This window comes from Lycium ferocissimum, chromosome 1 (genome assembly GCF_029784015.1).
Source record: "Lycium ferocissimum isolate CSIRO_LF1 chromosome 1, AGI_CSIRO_Lferr_CH_V1, whole genome shotgun sequence".
NCBI lineage: Eukaryota > Viridiplantae > Streptophyta > Magnoliopsida > Solanales > Solanaceae > Lycium > Lycium ferocissimum.
In genome coordinates, this window is record NC_081342.1 from 11,039,772 (window position 1) to 11,060,539 (window position 20,768).

Consider the following 20,768-nt stretch of genomic DNA (forward strand, 5'->3'; position numbering starts at 1 on the left):
ACGACAGTAATAATTTTATAATAAATTGATACTATTATCAATTTTTACATTGCGTGTGTTGTGTATTATCAATTATTTTAAATGAACTGCACTTTTTATTAGCATATTTTAAAAGGGATAAATTAAAGAATATATGTCAGTGTATGAGCGTAACTTGAATACATGAATCTCTTAGATACCTCGTTAGTAAACACGTGTTTCAAGTGTTTTGGTATATTTGTTTCATTAGATAATAGAGCTGGATTTTTCTAAAATTTCCTTCTATTCGAATAACATGAAGATGAAAAGTAGAATAATTTATAAACTAACACAACACAAATCAAAAAAAAAAAACTCCATTTTCTTTTATCAGTCTCAAGATCTCGTGTCAATCAAAAAGGCATCTATAATATCAGCAAGCAATATCATCATAGTAGTTCTACTTAGTTAACAACAATAAGCTCTTAGTTATTTAATATTTCATAGTTAGTCATGTCAACAGCTTGTATATCACAATCAAGTATTAAGGAAAAAAGAATACATTTTACATATTACTGTCCATTTGAAACAGTTTAAAGAAGGTAAAATGTAACAAAAAGGAGACGAAGATATCCCGCAATGTAGTAATGCATGCATAAAGTGACAATAATTAAACATGTCTTGTTGATAGTCTCATCACCAATCAAGGATTGTATAAGCAATGACTACGAAAATAATTTAAAGAAGTGATAGGTGATACTTTAAATCACCATACGAAAATGGATGGGGGATGCAAAAACACCACATTAAAATGAGTGGATTTTAAAGAAGAAAAATATGAGTAGAAATCTCATAAAGGTACTGCAAAGGAGGCAATAAGTCATTTTGCCATATTGAACTATTGTTTCAAATTGATATAGGAATAATGTTTATAGTAAATTCTTTAGTACAACGTGACTTTAGATATTTTCAACGTATTTAGAGGAACTAAATTTCCTCTATACCACCTTCATAACTTTGAAATCCAAACCCTGCAACTACTTTTATTAGTATGATACAACGATCCTCATCTCAGGCTGTCAGAGAATCATGAACAATTATATTCACGAAGCCAAAAACTCGTCAATAGTCCTATATGTTTGACTTCCTTCCTTCCTTGGAGGGATCAAACATCCATGTTGAAATGCTTCTTGGATTCAGATTAGCTAACTTCCTTGTGAGGAACTGCATGAAAGCATCCATATACAAAATTCAACCATTTTGGTAAATGTCTAACCCCATAATTTGAAACATAAATTGATTCATTTTTTATTAGCAATAACATATCAAACAATCATTTCTAGAAAAAACTCAACTACTAAATTTGCAAAGTCAGTTTTTGCAAATTTTAAAACAAACGCCATCTAACTAATTTATCAAAGTTGGCATCGAAGGGATGATACGTAGCTAATGATCTCATCAAGATCCAAAACTTTCTTAGTAACCAATTAGAAAACATTGAACATACCATATCAGAGTTATGTTTATTTTTTCTTAAATCTTTGAGTCTCTGAAATCAAAGTCAGCAATGTCAAAGGGATTTCAGACACATAATTTTACCTGATCTCTTTTCTTTCTTATATGTAAAGCAAGCATAAGTGACAGAAAAAAGAAAATACATAAAGATATCCATAGAAATCCCACAAACCAAAGAAACCAAAAGAAATTCAAAGAGTCACTCAGTCAGAGTGACTATAAATGGCCGATCATATGCCCAAAACCTATAAAACAAAATCAAAAAATAGAAGGATGAATCAAGTTGTACCAAAGATTAAGAGCTTAGTGACCAAGACATCAAAAACGTCTCTTATTCCCTGTCTCCTCTCAATTACATGTGAAGAGTTTGTTTTCATCTCTTTTCTTTCCGCTCAAGTCAATTTAATTATAAATTGTAAGAAATGGAAAGAGCAGTTAAGCACCTAATGATTAATTCTGAGATGTCTATCAAATTCGCCTATATTGTACTGTCAAGACAGAATTATAAGGGCTCTTACATGAAAACTAATTTTAAAGCCTTTGAAATCATAGGTATCTATTTTTCAAGAAAACAATTCTTTTGATTCCTACTTCTATGTTTAGAGAGAAAGAAGCAACGGAGTTGAGTAGGCAAAATCAATAACATGGTGTAAATTCGGGTTGACAAAATAGGAAATTTGAAGCTTAAAACGAACAAAAAAAAAAGTGAAAATACAAGGACGGGCGAGGATTCTTCTATGTCGCATGTCTTTTTAAAATCTGAAAAAATATATGTGGGAGAAGGAAGAAGAGAGGGAGTCATTACCAACAAAGTTTATTTTTTGGCTAAAATCTTTAGCAGGTATTTGTTTCTTGCAGCTCTTACGGCCGTCATTGAAGACCTGCAATAGAAGAAAAGTTCAAAAGGAAATATACTCCATAATACATTCTAGCAAAGTCAAAATTCAAAGGACACGAATTGCTGTGAAAATTAAAACCTTGCGATGCCATGCAATACTATTTAACATACTTATATTTTATTATTATTCCCTAAAAATTACTAGAAAAAACTAACAACAGCACAAACTATTTCTATAATTAATAATGTGGGATGTTGTATAAAACATTTAAAGCTAATTACCTCTTTGGTTTGGTTGTTCGTAAATTCAAAAGTGGACTAATTGGAGTGTACTTGAGTTTCTTCTTAGTCTATTCTCTGCTTGACATTTCTGAAGGATGAGAGATGGAAAATACAAAAGTGTATGAAGACAAAGAAGAAAATGATGTTGAAGCTAAAAAGACCTTAGTACTATATATAGATTTTCTTTTGTGTGATTGCAAGCCTGCCTATATTACTAACACGAATTAATGTCACTTTAAGAAAAAGTATCATAGAATAACTTACCCAAAAAAAAAATCATAGAATAAATAAAGTTTTAGGTATCATAGAATAAAGTGTAATGACATTAAATAAGAAAAGTATCATAGGATAAAGTTTTAACTAGTTAATTAAGTTTCAAATCAACATTTATTCTTGGATTTCATGTCAAGTTTAGTTCAACAGAAAAACACTAAAGTTTTCCAATTCTTTTATAATATTGCCTTTGACATTTCCGGTTCCCACTAAAGTTTTCCAATTCTTTTATAATATTGCCTTTGACATTTCCGGTTCAATAGTAAACATATGGTGGCACTATTTTATAAATTCTATCTCGAATGTTACGTATAATGACGTCTAGTTTGTGACATGAGCATGTTATAATAAAATTTTACTGGGGAAACAACTTGAAATATTTCTTCTTGCTCCGTCTTATTGTCACTTTCCATACCTTGCACTCTAGAATAATTTAGTTTCCCCTCAATATAGTTAAAGTTATACTAAAATTGGGCAAATCCATAAAAGAAAAAGATATAGGCATTTATTTTGAATGTTTCTCCAATAAGTTCAATGCGCACATTGAAAATTAAATAAAGGAAGAGAACCAATCAGAGTTTGGAGAAGTTTTAGGATCAATCTCGTTAACAAATATCTTAACACACTTAAGGAACACTTAGTGTTTTTTTTTTTTTTCATAAAAAGATCGCAACATCTTATTTTAATAATTTTTTTTTTTTTGGTAACACTTAGTGTTTTTTTTTTTTTTTTTTTTTTTCATACTTTGACCAATGATTAGTCGTGTGTCAAGATTCCGAAATGTCAATATTTTATATAGAACCTGATATTTTTTTCTGCGTACAATAATGTAGGCTCAATACATCAAGGATACATAGATGTTCAGATCGTCGTTTTACGGGTAGAAAAGGTGCCCGAAGTAAGTTTTGTTTGAAAACTTTAGGTTTAAGTGTTTTATTTTTTAAGGTTTTGATTCAAGCGTGTCATTTTTTAATCAAGACATAACATTATTTTGAATATAAATCTAATTCAATTAGATAAAAACATAGTTAAAAAATATAGGAGAAAGAGTAGTTGTAAATTGGTGAAAAAGTAGTTGTAAATTGGTGAAACTTTAAACAGTCATAACTTTGCGCTCGGATATCCGATTTATGCAATTTTTTTTTTGATTTTGCATATTTTTCCGAGATCTAGCAGTGCAAACAAGGCGGTTTGGCCGGGCCGATTTTCTAGAAAACCTCTTTTTTCCCTTCCAATTTTAATTTTCCCCCAAATTGGCTTGCAAATTCAATTGAGAAAAAACACATTTTGACTGGTAATTCTTTGATATGATCATATCAAATCACATGAAAAATAAATGATAAAAATTTGTTAATAAAACGTTCTGCATAATGCTAAACCAAGTCCGTAAAAAATTCAATATATTATTTTCGACGTATCTCAGAATGAAGACGAAGGCGTGACTTGATTTACTGAAGATAATTGAAATGGTGCATAGACGTCAATACATGAAAATTATTTCATAAAATTTTTCTTATTCAAATTCTAAAAGGGATTACATGTGAAGAACAAAACGTAGTATGACTTTTCTCTTATTTTTTCTGCTTTCTTTTTTAAATTATCAAAGCTTCTTGAAGGAAAATGAAAGAGCAAGGAAACAGATGAACTTCCTTTTGGCCAATAAAGAAATTCTTCGAAATAGTTTCTGAAGATTTGATGTAGAGAATTGGTACTCAAAGCTGATTTATGGAGTTTTACTGAGAGTCACATGTACTGTACATATTTTTGTTGGATCCGTTAGTTTTTAGACAATTACTAACAGAAGGATGAAAGTTGTTAACTTTTAAATACTTGGAGGATGTTTTAGGCTAAGAAGGATATTTTAAGGATGTAGTCTAGGTTTGGGGTATAGATTAAGGATGTTTTTGGCCCAAAACTCGTGGGAATTCCCAATTAAATGTTAACTTAATTGTTTTTAACTATAGTCAGACGAATGGTTAAAATAATTAAATCTGGACCATTGATCGACAAAATAGACACTTTTCACTCTTTTAAGCGTGTAATGGAGGAAACAGAGGGGAGCCAAATCCGGTGAAAAGCACATGAATTGAATTTTGGGCCCGTTTGGCCATAAATATAAAAAACTTTTTCACTTTTTTTGGAATTTTTGAAGTTGGAGTTCGAGTTGGAGTTGGAGTTGGAGTTGTGTTTGGCCATAGTTTTTGAAATTGTAGTTTTTGGTGAAATGTAGTGTAAAAAAGTGAAAAAAGTTGAAAAAATTTGAAAAACAAGTTTTTTTTGTTTTTAGTATTCTGGAATACAACTCCGGAAAAAAGTGAATAATTTTTATGGCCAAACGCTAAAAGTAAAAAAGGTGAAAAAAATTTCCGGAAAAGAGTGAATAATTTTTATGGCCAAACGCCCACTTTTTTTGTGCATAACATGGCCAGATTTTTCGATTTGATTGCATCCTAAAGACATTCACAGAACTCTACTTGAGGACCAAACGTACAAATTGATAGGGGCAATGACTGCTCCAAACAATAATAGTCAGTACATGTATAGGCTTTGTATATTAAGTATAAATATACATGTAATATACATATTATATACAAAATTATACATATAATATACATGACATACACATAATCAGTGTATATGTTATGTATATTTTGGCTGCCACCCATAATTAATTTCGGCCGACGGGCCAAAAATGAAAATAACCCTTTTTTAAGGAAGAGAACAAAAGAAATTATAAGTGAGTACTTATCTTGAAGTCACAATTATCTCCTTAGGCCATTTTCGGGTTTATCTCTCTCTGTTCTAACGTAAAGATCAATTAAGCAAGTAATTTGGATTTATTAGTACAGAATTTAAAATAATAAAAAAAAAGAAGTGAAGAATTGGAAAACTTAATCTATAATCGGAGTTTATCATCTTATTGATAGGGGCAAATAATGTGCTTTATTTCTCTCCTTCACTCTGATGATACCATTACGTTTGCCTTTCTAATGGTAACTTTAATTTGTCTTAAATTATTATTTTGAGAATGGCAATGTTTTTCACATTTAATTTGTCCAATTCAGACCCAAAATGGTACTCATATGAAATACTATATGGTATATCTTAAAGGAAAATTTTGAGCTTTCATTTTGCAGAGTCGAATGTATCGAATACCTCTTTCAATATACAAAAAATGCCGCAACTCCTCCTATACAAAAAGAATACTAGTACTATGAAGTTGAAACAAGAGTATGATAGCAAAAAGAATGGGAATTAGGGGATAATAAAGAGTGGAATTAGCATCTGCAAACTCTCCGGCCATCAATTTGTACCATTAATTAACGATCGTCTCATGGTATCGTAAATATGATATTTGTCTTTGCATCTTTATTTGTTCATAAAACTTTGCAATAAACTCCTCAGCCTTCATATCAATAGCTTCATCACCAGGACCAGCATTAATTATTTCATTCTCTTCACAATAATCATCCGTTCCATTCAAGAAACTTTTCCTAGGAACAACATCATCATCGTCCTCATTACCATGGTACATTTCATCGTCACTCTGATCATGATCGTTGTCAAAGTCAAAGTCAAAGTCAAAATCGACTTGAGGTTTGATGCAAGGGATATTAGGCATCTTGAAACGCAAGGAAGCAGGACGATGCATCTTGACGTGAAAGATAGGGGTATCATCAAAGGAAAGCTCACGCTCCCCATAATGTAGTGCACCGTAATTGTTGGTATGATGAAGGTTTTTAATGTATTTGGGAAGCAAATGAAAATGCCACCTTTTCTTGAAAATGCCACCTTTTCTTGCCCATAACAAGGCCAAGCGAAGAACGTTCCAAGCTCTACGAGCAACCAATGATTTCTTCTTCTGCATTTTCGACTTTTCTTCCATGGTTAATTAGTAGAACACAAAAATTAGTACTCTAAAATTGAAATAAATGTAGATGGCAGAGAAGCACACAAAGAGAAAAAGTATCGTTTTTTGTTTTGTTTTGGTTATGGTTTGGCAGGGGGAGAGGTAGAAGCTATATATAGAATGACATGACAAAATTTGAGAAATTGAGAATAAACTCAAAGTAATAACGCGGTTTGAGGGGAAGTAAATGTTTTTATGAATGAAAATAATTTGGACACGCACAGTTGCAAGCTGTTTGCGTTTCTGTTTGATGGAATTTTTAGGTTGGAAATTTTAATATCCAAGTTGTGCCAGCTAAAGTTTTGTCTAATGCTAGGTGCTTGAATTAGAAAGATCCCGTAGAGACAACATGCATTTTCTTTTTGTTTGTACATTGGGGTCTTTGATTAATCTGCCATTCTTTTTTCTGGACAGAAAAAAAGATAAGGAAATGGATAGAAATAGATATGTAGAAATTAATTCGAACTCTCACATGATGAAAAAAAGGTAAAAGGTCTCGAGACAAAATTATATGCTGGTATTATTGTTGTCTTGTAGACGAAAATTATATGCTTTTTGATTTTCCGTGTTAAAACACTACTATTTAGATTTTTTCCACTAACGTTTAGTGGAATAACCACTAAACATTTTTTAGTGGGACATTTCAGTGGGAAAATAATAAATTTTTAGTAGTGTATGGAACCTTCTAGTTCCGCCCCTACTATTGTTCATCATTGTTGTGTTTAAAAGACAATTCTGTAATTTGTTCTAAAAATTTGTCGAAAACAAGCTGCCAAAAATATTCTTTTCTTGTTCATCTATATAATTTAATTATATGCTGGTATTATTGTTGTCTTGTAGACGTGGAGTACTACGAGAAATGCTAGCGGCGATTGATTGAAAGAAAATAAAATAGAAGGTGATGAACGCGAATCTAAGGGGTCAAATGAAGGTTCCAAGAAATACAAGTACCAACATGATGCGGATAACAAACACCAATAGATCTAATATAATTTGTTGAAACACTTGAATATACTATTTTCTGGAACAAATGTAGAAAATGAAGTATTGATTTTGGGTTGTTGGAGGGACAATATGGAGATGATTAGATGAAATAACGTTTTCTACATGCAGTGACAGCTTAATTAGGGCGAAGCCACCATTCAGATCATGATGTAATTGGTTCAATTGTCATTCTCTTGACCATCGAAAGCTGTTCTCACTTGTTGACTATTAATTAAAGTGTAAAACACGAAAAAATTAGGATTTTGAGTAATTAATTATATGCGCTAACAGTGAAAGAAATTTTATATTAACGGTATTATTTAACCTGTTATAACAAATTGTTGCTTTATTTTGAGGGACTTTCACTTATTACGAATAATTAATTATTTACAGTCTGATGGTATAAAAGTTTTTACTATGTATATAAATTTTAAACACAAGAACTAGCTGTTTAACTTCCTACTTAGAGTTTAATTGTGAATGCGTGTATTCTTTCTCCCAGTTCATGCCGCATAATTTTTTTAATTCATCCAAAAGAATGTTATATTTTTATATTTAGAACCAATTTAACTTTAAAGTCATCATTTCACCCTTAATAAGATTAGTTATACTATCCCCAAGGGTTGGGTGAGTGCTTTCTTATATGAGAAACTTGGGATCGATTACCCTAGCCAGCAGTCTTCTCAGTCAAAGCTCGTTGCGCCGGGTTAACCTATGCGGTTTACATCTCCTGTGTAGTTCGCAAGCTATTGCACAATGAGCAGGTTACCCAGTGCACACCCAAATTGTAGTGGCTGCGGATTTCCTAGGGGATTCCCAAAAAAAAAAAAAAAAAAAAAAAATTATACTCACACAGATGTCTAAAGTGTATTTTATATCACAAGCATATAAAAAGGAAATTTTCTATTTCTTATATAGTCAAACACTGTCATATAATTAGGATGGAGAGAGTCGTATTTCAGGGATGGACCAAGTAAAAATATCACAGGACACATTAATACAGTTGGTTAGAGATCGAGTAGTAGACTAGTAGCCCTACTAGTCGAAGCCTTCCATATTCCGTTCCCATTTTCAGTGGCCTCCCAGCTTCAACTAACTATTCCCTTATGAACAAAACCAAACCTATTAAAAAAATTAAGGTTGTACTGCCACCACATGACAACTATGTCTTGGTTGGTGACAGATGTTTCTCTGCTACTGTTTTACTCGTAATAATAATAATGTGAATCGCCAAGCATGTACCTGTACTGTAGCTTCCCAGGAAAATCATCAATATTCAGGAACACATCATAAAATCAACATAAATAAGTCATCATTTTGGTTATTTTTGGACCATTAGGATGTCTTCATTCTCCATTTTCAATTAATGAATTGAGATTGCCAGAAAATGAAAAAAGGATGGCCTATTCGCAGAATTGCCCTTCTTTTGGGGTGGTCTTTAAATTTTGCCCCTCATATTTGAAATCTTTAAAATTTGCCCTTCGGCTAACACCCATAGGTTTCAGGTTCGAACCCACGCGCAGGCAAAATTTTAAAAAAAATTCGCAAAGTGAGTTTAAATTTCGCTATACCGGACCCGGCATACTTATGCCTTGTGGGCACAGACTTGGCATAAGTATCCGGGTCCGCATAACTTTGATAATTCCTTCACAGTTATGCCGGTCCGGCATAAAAGTTTATGGATAAAGTGGATCCATGCCTACTATGTCAAAGAGTAGGATTTGACCAATTTAACGATGCTTGGCCGTACATATTGGATGGTTAGACAAATTATTGGTTCTTGGAGAATCCTGGAGCAAGTGCATACTTCTTCTCAACCTGGAAAAAGCTTGATTCGAACTAAATTCTTGCAATTATTAGGTAATCTGAAAAGAGTCAACTGAAAATTTATGGTGTTTCAACATGCCACTCGACCAAAATATATTTCACAATGTGATTGTGCTTACATGGAAGAGGCCGATTTGCTAATAGGATCATACAATGGGGCTTGAGTGTAGAACCAATTTGTGTTATGTGGTGTTGTGATGAAGAAAGTTTGCCCATTAAAAGTATGCCCCCACCGGCATAACTTTGTGAAGGAATTATCAAAGTTATCTTGGACCGGCATCTTATGCCTTATGGGCGGACTTGGCATAAGTATCTCTTGGATCCGGCATAACTTTGATAATTCCTTCACAAAGTTATGCCGGTCCGGCATAAAAGTTTATGGATAAAGTGGATCCATGCCTACTATGTCAAAGAGTAGGATTTGACCAATTTAACGATTGCTTGGCCAGATATATTGGATGGTTAGACAAATTATTGGTTCTTGGAGAATCCTGGAGCAAGTGCATACTTCTTCTCAACCTGGAAAAAGCTTGATTCGAACTAAATTCTTGCAATTATTAGGTAATCCTGAAAGAGTCAATCGAAAATTTATGGTGTTTCAACATGCCACTCGACGAAAATATACTTCACAATGTGATTGTGATTACATGGAAGGCTAGCGATCGCTAATAGGATCATACAATGGGGCTTGAGTGTAGAACCAATTTGTGTTATGTGCAAGTGTTGTGATGAAGAAAGTTTGCCCATTAAAAGTATGCCCCCACCGGCATAACTTTGTGAAGAAATTATCAAAGTTATGCCGGACCCGGCATACTTATGCCAAGTCTGCCCATAAGGTATGAGTATAAAATTTGTAATTCCTTAACAAAAGTATGCCGGGTCCGGCATACACGCGATTCAACCCTTGTCTTGCGATTTTTTTTTTTAATTTTTGCTTGAGCGAGGGTTCGAACTCGGGAACCTCGCGCGAAGGGCAAAAATTAAAGACCAAAGAATATGAGGGGCATAATTTAAAGACCACAAATATGAGGGGCAAAATTTAAAGACCACCCCAAAAGAAGGGCACTCCGCGCAAAAAATTGAAAAAGGATCACCAGTTAGGCCTCTTGGGACGACCATATAAAGGAGCAATCTGTTTGGTCTACAGGCCCAAATTCACCATTCAATTCTACATCCACAAACGAAAAGCCCAAAAGAAAGATGGAAAAAGAACCTGGCCATTTTAGAAATGGAATTAACTGGGTCATTGGCACTTGTGTCCCTATTTTGTGTTGGTCTTAACTTTGTCCCTCATAATAAACAACTTTTTCGAGAGCATAAGTTTATCTTTATACATCATAATATCTCACAAGTTATGCTCCGCATGACTATAGAACTTATGCCACTAGGCATAAGTTCGATTTTTAAAGGACAAAAATTAAAGACCAGCCCATTTAAAGGGAAAGATTAAAGACCCGTCTATATGAAGGACAATTCGCAATTTCTTCGAATGACATGCTAAAACTACAGTAGTATAAACTAAACTGATAATTTGACAAATCTGCCCCTCTATATAAAAAAAACCCCTAAAAAGACTAAGGAAGGGGGAGAGTCTCAACTAGCTATTTACAAAGAGAGTGAGCCTATTTTGGAGGACTGTACGATTCAAACTGAGCAAATGAAGCGTATCCCTTCGTTGGACAGAGCTTTGATGATCACACAACCTTTAATGCAAGAGGAGATGCAAGTTCTTGAAGAGCATAGTACAATTGCTCTTAATATGTGTGAAAACCCTATAAATTCTTAGTTGAATGATCTTAAGGCACCTAATGTGCCCATTGACAAGAATATTGATGTGGATATGGAGCCAAATATTGAAGACCCCAACTCCCAGGATGATAAGAATGAGATTGATAATTACTCTCATTTCGAATCAGACTCTGAGGAGGAAGTGGAAGAGACTCAATTCCAAAATGTTGTGAACTCTCTTTCAGATATGGATACTTCAAAGAAACTGCAAAGGGAGAAGCATAACTTAACTGACCAACCTTTGGCTCAGGATCATAGTGTGCCTTCTGAAACCAATATATTCCCTATCAAGGGAGGTATTGGACAAAGATACCTCGGCATTTTCTACCATGGTTGAAATAAAGTCAAGTAATTCATGCATAGTTCTAAATCCTAAAGTTTCCAATGATTAATTCTCTTTCATGGAATATCAGGAGTATAAGAACTCAAAGTGCCTTTGAAAGGCTCAAGACTTTGAAGCTTCAATACAATTGCAATCTCATCTGCCTTCAAGAACCCAAGGTGAAAAAGGATAAGATGCCTTATTACATGAGAAACATGGACTGCGCAAGTGTACTATTCTAATATCAACAACAAAATCTGGATATTCTGGAGCAATGACTTTTTAGTTAACATTATCAAAGATACCGATCAACTTATTTCTTGCAACATTACTCATAACCCGTCAAACTCTTCTTTCCACTGGACAGTAGTGTATGCTAAATGCAAAACTGTTTTAAGGAAAGATCTGTGGAAGGACCTATGTGATATTTCCAATACCATTTCTGGACCTTGGGCAATTACAGGTGACTTTAATGTCATCTCAGATGCCGAGGAGAAAATTGGGGGCACTCCTTATAGAATTGATAAAAGCTTTGACTTTATTGATTGTCTTAGAGATTGTGGAATGTAGGATGCTGGTTTCCTTGGTAACATGGTCACCTGGTGCAACAACAGGGGAGCCCCTAACACTATATGGAAAAGGCTTGACAGAATGGTATATAATGCTGATTGGTTTAGCAAATATAGTAAGACGATTGTAACACACCTTGCCAATGCTTGCTCAGACCATATTCCTCTTCTCATTCAATTCAGTTCTGTGGAAGATAAAGGTTAGAAATATTTCAAATTCCTAAATTTCTGGACTGAGCATGATGAGTTCTTAAACATAGTGGATAGTTGCTGGAAGTAGGAGACTCAAGGGAATCCTTTTTGGTCTCTTCATCAAAAACTTAAAAGGACTGCTTCTAAACTAAGTTCTTGGTCAAGGGAAACTTATGGTGATATCCATGAGAACTACAAAAAGCTGGAAAATGAAATCATTACTCTGGAAGCTCAGATGATAGATGATAACAATGAGGTGCATAGAACTTTACTTCACAAGACTAGAGCTGACTTCACTAGATACTTCAAGATTCAAGACTCGATCATTAGACAGAAAGCTAGAGTGAAGTGGTTAATAGATGGAGATGCCAACACTGCCTTTTTTCATAGTGTTGTTAAAGAAAAAAAAAAAGAAAACTGGGCATCAATAAGATTCAAAATGAGCACTTTCAATGGGTTGAGGGTACTAAGGATGTGGCTGAAGCTGCTGTCAGGTACTTCCAAAACAATTTCAGTCAAAAACCAGAGATTGTAGATTACAAAGAGCTTGACATCATTGAGCCCTCTATTACTGATAACTTCAATACAGACCTGGTGGCCATGCCATCTATTGATGAGCTCAAGAAAGTTATTTTCTCCATAGACACCGACAAAGGCACCTGGCCCAGATGGATTCTCAGCAAAATTTTATCAGAAGTGCTGGCCTGTTATAGCTAATGACATGTTGAAAGCAATTACCTTCTACATCTGTGGTGCTAATTTACCTAAATGGCTAACTCATACCTGTTTGGTCATGCTTCCTAAAGTCCCCTTCCCTCAACAGTTCAATGATATAAGGCCCATAAGCCTTTGCAATGTCATTAGCAAAATTTTCTCTAAGCTACTCAATACAAGGCTGAGCAAGATCCTTCCTAATATTATCAGTTTAAATCAGAGTGGCTTTGTAAAGAGTAGAGCCATCACTGAGAACATCCTTTTGGCACAAGAGATCATTCAAGATATAGGAAAGAACAATGTTAATGGTAATGTTGCCATTAAGTTAGATATGGCCAAAGCATATGATAGAGTCTCTTGGCCCTACTTATGTATTCTCATGAGGAAAATGGGTTTTTGTGAAGTGTGGATTGACCTCATATATAGGCACATCTCCAGCAATTGGTATACCCTCCTTGTCAATGGTTCGAGGCAAGCCTTTTTCAAATCAGAAAGAGGATTGAGACAGGGAGACCCTTTATCCCCTTCTTTTTTATTTTGTGCGCGAATTCCTTTCAAAAAAACTTAACAAGCTTACTACTAATAATGACTTTACTGGTTTTTACATGAATAAGAATGGACCTTTAATTAATCATTTAGCATTTGCAGATGATCTAATCCTTTTTTCTAGTGGTTGCAGGAAATCCTTAATACTAATGATGGAGGCACTAACAAGCTATGAGAAGATGTCTGGCCAATTGGTCAACAAAAATAAATCTTGTGTTCTTCTAGCCCCAAAACCTCAACTTGGGGACATTGCTAGAATTGAAAGCATCACTGGAATTGTTTATAAGCCTTTTCCTATCAAATATCTTGGTTGTCCAGTTTTTCTTGGTAGGAAAACAATTTGTATTTTCTCTAATATGATCTCTGGAATTCTTAACAGGATTACAGGTTGGCAGACAAGACTCTTATCTCCAGGAGGCGAAGCAATCCTGATCAGACATGTATTACTGGCCCTTCCTATCCACATTTTGGCTGCATTTCATCCTCCAAAAGGGATGCTAGAACAGATGGAGAAGATGATACAGAGATTTTTTTGGACGGGAGAAGCTGATAAGAAGAAACACCATTAGGTTGCCTGGGATAAAATGTGTTTCCCATATGATGAAGGTGGCATCAACTTCAGGAAATTAGATGATACTTGCAATGCTTTTACGGAAAGCGTGGTGGAATCTCAGGGCTGGACATTCTCTTTGGAGAGACTTCATGCTGGCCAAGTACTGTCAGAGAGTGCATCCTGTGATGAGAATTTGACAATCAGGCCAATCTCAATCTTGGCATGCCATGTGCAAGGAAAAGAAGCTGGTTGATAGTCAAATAATCTGGAAAATTGTGACTGGGAGTGTGTTTTTTTGGTTTGATAATTGGACCAACTTGGGTCCTCTATACACTATGCATCCAGTGGGTGTCAAACCAAGGAAAACAAAACTCTCAGAAATCTTGGTGAATGGGCAGTGGAATTGGAATGGGTGGATTCATATGCTTCCCTAGTTTGCGGTCAGCAGAATTTTGGAAATGCAAATCACCCTTAATCCAAATGGCAAAGATAAACCAATATGGATTGCTGAGAATACTGGAGTGTTCACATTGGCTTCAGCTAGGCAGTTCTTCAGAAAGAAAAGGCAAAAAAATTGGATCAACACCATGAATTGGCAGAAAGGTGTCCCTTTCAAAATGTGTTTTCTTGTGTGGAAAGCTCTTAGGGATAGGCTACCTACTGATGCAAAAGTCTCTAAAATGGGAATTCCTATCCAAACTACTTGTCCTTGTTGTAATTCTCAAACTCTTGAAAGTGTGGATCATCTTTTTAGCACCGGTAAGTTTGCAAGTGCGGTATGGAGAAAATAGCGGTGTCCTTTTGGTATAGCTTGTTTTAATATTCCTTTCAAACAAGTGATGATTAATGTGGAAGTCCGACAACTCAAATCTCGTTCAAACCTTCTTGGCTAGATGCTGCCTATTATTGCTACATGGGAAATTTGGAAGGCCAGATGCTCTTCTAAATATGACAAAGTGAAGCCTAATGTAAATAGGACTTTGAACTTGATATCCTTCTCTATGGCTCAGCTGGTTAATCACATATTTCAAAAAATTAATGTTGAGCATAGATGGAATAGTATAGCTATCTTGATTAGGAGTAACATCCAGTTTAAAGTTTACACTCCTATTATATGGTTCAAACCTCCTACTCATTATGTGAAACCGAATGCGATGGAAGTCAGGGTGTCATGTGTGGGGAGGTGGCTCTGTGGGAACTCCTCCGTCGCTTGATATTTGCCTTTGCTCTTTGCCACTGGTAGAGGTACTAGCAACTGGGCAGAAGCTAGTGCCCTCTCATATGGTCTTAAATGGTGCATTGCTAATGGCTTTACGCATATAAAGGCTGAAAGTGATTCAAAGTTGTTGGTGGACTGTGTAAATGGTGTTAATGCTGTTCCCTGGAGGATTGCCAAAGAAGTACAAGAGCTTAACTATGCCATGAGACAAGCTAATGTCTCCTTAAGCCATTGCTTTAGGGAAAGTAATCAGGTTGCTGACAAATTAGCCTCTCTTAGTCACAATTTCTCTGAGACTAAGGAGTATCAAAACTTTACGCTGCACTTGTACCGAGGTTAAAGGTTTACTTAACATGGATAGATGGAGTCTTCCGGCTCTTCAGATCTCCAACAATAAGAAGCACGACATCACCTTCAAACCCCTCGATCATATGTTCTTTCTCCATTCATAGGACGAAGAGGGATTAAATATGTTGAGGATCCCTTTTGTATAGGCTGGATACCTTGTGCCATTGCACAATACTTTTTTGCTTACCATCTGTGAATTCACATCATCTATGATTGTAAAAAGATAGGTTGGTTCTATCTTTTAGTCATGAACAGGGAGTTAAGCAGGAACTTTTTGCTATCTCCCTCAAAGTTTAATGTAATGATATTTAAGATGAATAAAATGAGTTAGCTTCAAAAAAAAAAAAAGCCCTTCTTCCCTTTCAATTTGGTTATTACTATCATAAACCATTACAGATGTACGTGCATGGCAATGGGCATTCTAGTACTTGTATGTTTCAACATCCAACCTAGGTTGTGAACCGCACAAATAACCTGAGGTGGTTATATAGTTATGCCGTAACTGTCCAACAAAGAATCAACTCCAAACATACAAATTCTACCTTCCCTTTTTTATAGCTTCTCTATATATACAGCAAAAGAAACCTCATTTCTTCGCAACGTCTCTCTTAACAACTCGCCCTGCATTGCAGGGAGGGCAGATTAGGTGCAACCATCGTTCGACAGAGCGTAGCCATTTTTTCGTGGAACATTCTCCTCCAAAGAATGACGGAAGAGGTAGTCAGCTCCACAATCACCACCACAACCACCACCACCACCACCAACAACAACAATAATAATAAATCTTCAGTCGATGACAACAATGTCAATCAACGACAGTTAATTGTCAAGGAGAAGAAAAAGCAGGGTGCTTTTAGCTTTATCAAAGCTGCGTCACTCAAGCTTCGTCGTCGTTCCCTCGATCTAAAGCAACAGAAATTTTCTCAGGTAGCCCATGCATAAGTTTCATTTTCTCTTTTACGATGACTATTCATTCTGATTCTGTCTGCAAATCGCCTTTCTTATAAAAGGAAGATGAATTTTGATTTGTTGGCTTTCATTTACATAAAATTTATCAATTCTTTTTAAAGGTACGTATGCATAAGTCATTTTGGTATAATGATCGAATCACCTTCCTGGTAGACAAAAGAGGAACAATGAATTTTTAGCTTTTATAAATAAAAAATTAAAAGCATGTTTGTACATATATAGTCAAACACCTCTATAACGACGCCGTACTGTTAGTCTCGCAATTTTGCCCTATTGTTTCTTGTTCTTTGATTTATGCTAGTATCTGTTGTTTTTTGTACTTCGATTATCTTATTTTTCTATGGTAACTATTGCTCCCTTTTTTTTTCCAGACTGTTTCATACTTCTTTAAATTGTTTGTCCTCATCTGGCTTTTTTTATTTTTTTTATTTTTTTATGCTTTCTCTTGAGCCAAGGGTCTTTTCGAAAACAGCCTCCTTATCTTCCAAGATAGGGGTAAGGTCTGCGTACACTTTACCCTCCCCAGACCCCACATTGTAGGATTTTATTGGTTATGTTGTTGTTGTATCTCTATAACGATGTCGTTTGTCTGGATATATTTTGATTGCTATAACAAAATGTTGTTATAAAGAACATATAATATAACATAACATGAAACATCTATTCCAAAAGAACTTGACTGTTATAGTAAAATTAAAGAAGATGACTGTTATAGAGAGGTCTGACAATAGTAGACATATACTTATCCATTGATTTTAAATTCTGGGTACTGCAGGAAGCGGTGCCCACTGCGGAGTCAAAGGGAGAAAACTGGAAGAAGTTGGTGGGCTCAATGAGGCCTTTACATCTCCAAGACAACCAATCGCCACCTAGTCCTCACCCGCCACCACCGGTGAAATCTCTATCGCTGCCTGTAGAATGCTGTGAAATTTTTTCCTCTCCCTCGCCCTCAACGTCCTCTGCTGGCACCATTAGTCAGTATGCTTCGGCAAATAATTTACAAGAACTCTACGGTGACAAGAGCGACGATGAGGAGGAGGAAGATCCTGACCATGTATTTGATACAATTGGAGCAGACGAGATGATTGATGCAAAGGCAGAGAATTTCATTGCTCAATTTTACGAACAAATGAGGCGTCAACAGTGATCGCACACTTAATCAAACACATAAAAGCATGAACGTAACGATCAAATTCATTTCATTCATTTTGTAGTACTCCTAGTATAATTGATTACTTTTAGCTAAGGCATATTTCATAATTAAGTACTAGTGTAGAAATGTCACTGCCTTTTAATTTGCTCTAATGTCTCTTAGATCTTTACTGATTAGTTCCAAGGGAGCAGGTTTTTTGCTACGTTACTTGCTCTCTCTTTGGAACAAAGAAACTTGTGAAAGAAAAAAGAAAGAAAATCCAAAACATTTGAATCCTTTCATTATGTTTGTTCTAAATGTGCTATGGATAAGACAATGTATTACATTGTAAGTAACGAATATGTATCTGAATCTAAGAGAATTTTTTTTGTTATTAAGATACACGTGTTGTACTCCTATTTCGTCTATCACTTTTTATCCTCCCTTACTTGGTCTTTATACTAACCCAATGAATACATGACACATGTCTTCATATACGTTCTTATCATTAAATCATAGCTAATTACTAATACGTATTCTCACCTTAATTTATCACTTAATCATGATAAATCAAGACGATTTGATGTAAATAGTAATACTGTATCTGCTGACTTTTCATGAGAAAGTAGCATTATGTAAATTAATAATACTGTCAGTACTCACTACTTAGATGTAGGTGTAATCTAGGAAATGCAACTTCTTCTGTTTCGCTTATAACCTGGCAAACGAATTTAAGGCCAAAATCAAAGCTTCATTTGATCTTCCATATCGATAGCCAGTTTGGTTAACTTGAAATTCCAAACCAATTATGAGGATTAAAGAAGGTGCCAAATCAAAATCTCATTCATTGTCAGGTTCAGATATTGCAAATTATAACACAGCAATTTTAGCCCAAATTGGGTGTAAAGATCTTCAATTTGGTAAATGTAAACTGTTTGACAAAAAAAAATTAAGAGCAAAAGACCCCTGAGATTGATGGCGTAATAACTTGAAAAGGATAAATCGATTTCATAGATTTGATAAGCAAAAAGGAATGGAAAGTCAGAACAACAAATGTTGATAAACCATTACCTACAGGAAGAATGACTTAAAGCTTGTAAGGGAGAAATTAATCTCAATTGTTAAACATGATTAAATGACATGCAAGCAAATTAGAATTTAATCTGGAACATGAAACAAAAAAACATTTTAAAGTACTAAACAAAAATTAGAATTTCGCCTGATCATCTCTATGTTTTCCACCTTTCTCTGTTTCTTACAACTTAATTAAGAACTCACAAACAGATCATTTTGAGAAATTAGAAGAGAAAAAAAAAAAAAAAGAAGAAAAACACCTTGTACATTAACATGAGTAGCTACAGAGTAACTAATAACCATGGATGATTTCTGAGCATTTATTCTTGAACCACCTTAGTCCATTCCTAATAGAAGTTTTGACCTTCCCTTCAATAGTGTACACTTTATACTTTGCTATTCTCTTTCGTCTCTTCATTTCTGGATCATTGAATCCCCATGGCTTATTTGAAGACGCTGGTGCCACCTGGCTGGGCCACGTTCCCTTGCTCGTTACTCCTGCCAGATCCGGTGACCGAGCCCTACTTACCTAGCAAACAATAACAGAGCCAGGATTTTTAGTAAGAGAATTCAAAATATAAGGAGGCACGAGTTTCAGCATTTATTATATTACTAGCATTTAAACAAAAAGCTTGACCATACATTATACACCTCTTGCACCCCTTAGCTTTGCCAGGAGAGGCGAATCTAGAATTTAAATTTAGGATCAACATTTAAAGTTCTTCAAAATTATGGGTTCAAAATCTAAAACTTGCACATGTACATATACTTTATATTTGGTTCGTATAAAAAATACTAGGTTCAGTTGAACATGCGCTCCTGCATACCTGGTTGTTGCAGAACCCCTTTCCGCTTACGATCTCCAGTCTCCGGTCGCCGGAGCACTGGAAACTCGGTCGGAACTCTTCCATATCTGGTCTTAGACTATATATTATTAGTATACTATAAAAGAGAGCAAAATGTAAACTTGCCAAGAGGCTATACAGAAGTTCAAGAATACATTTGGGAATGTGAAATGGTATTATTGTAATAGGAATAAGTAAGAGGATTCTCCTACTTTCTTTCTATCCTATAGTACTTAACTTTTTTGTAGAAAAAAGTGAGGCACCTGCAAAATGGAACAGAACTTTAGCTGTAATGAGCTTGTTTTTATTATTTTTTCAGATTAGATTCTCTAATGGTGGTCTCCCAGTACTCGATGACGCTATATTTTTCCCTTGCAGCATTTTTTAAATAGGGAGTTTTATGACTATTTCGTACTATGGTGCTATAATTAATTAGATGGACATTTCAAAATTATGGTGCCTGGGATTTATATGTCGTGCCAACCTCGATGTTATCGATCTTGTCACCTTAAAAGAAATCATAATTAATTTTGGCTGGCGATGATAAGAGAAGTCCACAATTATTCTACTTACACAAAGGGTATCCAAAGTGATGATTAATAGACATGACTATAAGATTTCCATGCACAATATTCACTGAACATAGTCACGAAGTTTTAGCTCAGTTTCATTGAAATCAATACCAACGAAAAATTCGAAATTATTGGTAAAAATTGGTTGTGGTTTTTGTATTCTACTTAAATAATATCCACAGAACATTTGTAGATTAGCGATAGGCGAATAAGAGTGCCTAAAATGATTTAAAAAACACATAAATGTAAAGCAACTTACTTGTTCTACTGATAAAATCTTAATATTTTTGAGTTAAAATTTTTCTTACACAATGACACAACTTTTACATGTATAATTA

At 34.8% G+C, this 20,768-nt stretch overlaps 3 protein-coding genes and 1 long non-coding RNA gene across 4 annotated transcripts; 1 reads left to right on the plus strand and 3 right to left on the minus strand.

Moving 5' to 3' along the window:
* Positions 1 to 849: 849 nt before the first annotated feature.
* On the minus strand, positions 850 to 2,439 carry LOC132068608 (uncharacterized). The gene is made up of 2 exons (XR_009417450.1): positions 2,279 to 2,439; positions 850 to 1,182 (listed from the first exon to the last, which is right to left on the minus strand). It is a non-coding gene; the product is annotated as an uncharacterized LOC132068608 (long non-coding RNA).
* A 3,511-nt stretch (positions 2,440 to 5,950) lies between these two features.
* On the minus strand, positions 5,951 to 6,947 carry LOC132068612 (uncharacterized). Its single transcript, XM_059462255.1, has one exon. It carries the CDS (start codon positions 6,750 to 6,752, stop codon positions 6,183 to 6,185), a length of 570 nt encoding a protein of 189 aa, XP_059318238.1. The 5' UTR covers positions 6,753 to 6,947; the 3' UTR covers positions 5,951 to 6,182.
* Positions 6,948 to 16,422: 9,475 nt separating this feature from the next.
* Positions 16,423 to 18,339, plus strand: LOC132068622 (uncharacterized). The gene is made up of 2 exons (XM_059462266.1): positions 16,423 to 16,765; positions 17,583 to 18,339. The coding sequence occupies exons 1-2, from the start codon at positions 16,544 to 16,546 to the stop codon at positions 17,952 to 17,954; spliced, it is 594 nt and encodes a 197-aa protein (XP_059318249.1). The 5' UTR covers positions 16,423 to 16,543; the 3' UTR covers positions 17,955 to 18,339.
* Positions 18,340 to 19,030: 691 nt separating this feature from the next.
* On the minus strand, positions 19,031 to 20,156 carry LOC132068631 (uncharacterized). Its single transcript, XM_059462278.1, has 2 exons — positions 19,841 to 20,156; positions 19,031 to 19,542 (listed from the first exon to the last, which is right to left on the minus strand). Exons 1-2 carry the CDS (start codon positions 19,922 to 19,924, stop codon positions 19,306 to 19,308), a joined length of 321 nt encoding a protein of 106 aa, XP_059318261.1. The 5' UTR covers positions 19,925 to 20,156; the 3' UTR covers positions 19,031 to 19,305.
* Positions 20,157 to 20,768: the final 612 nt, after the last annotated feature.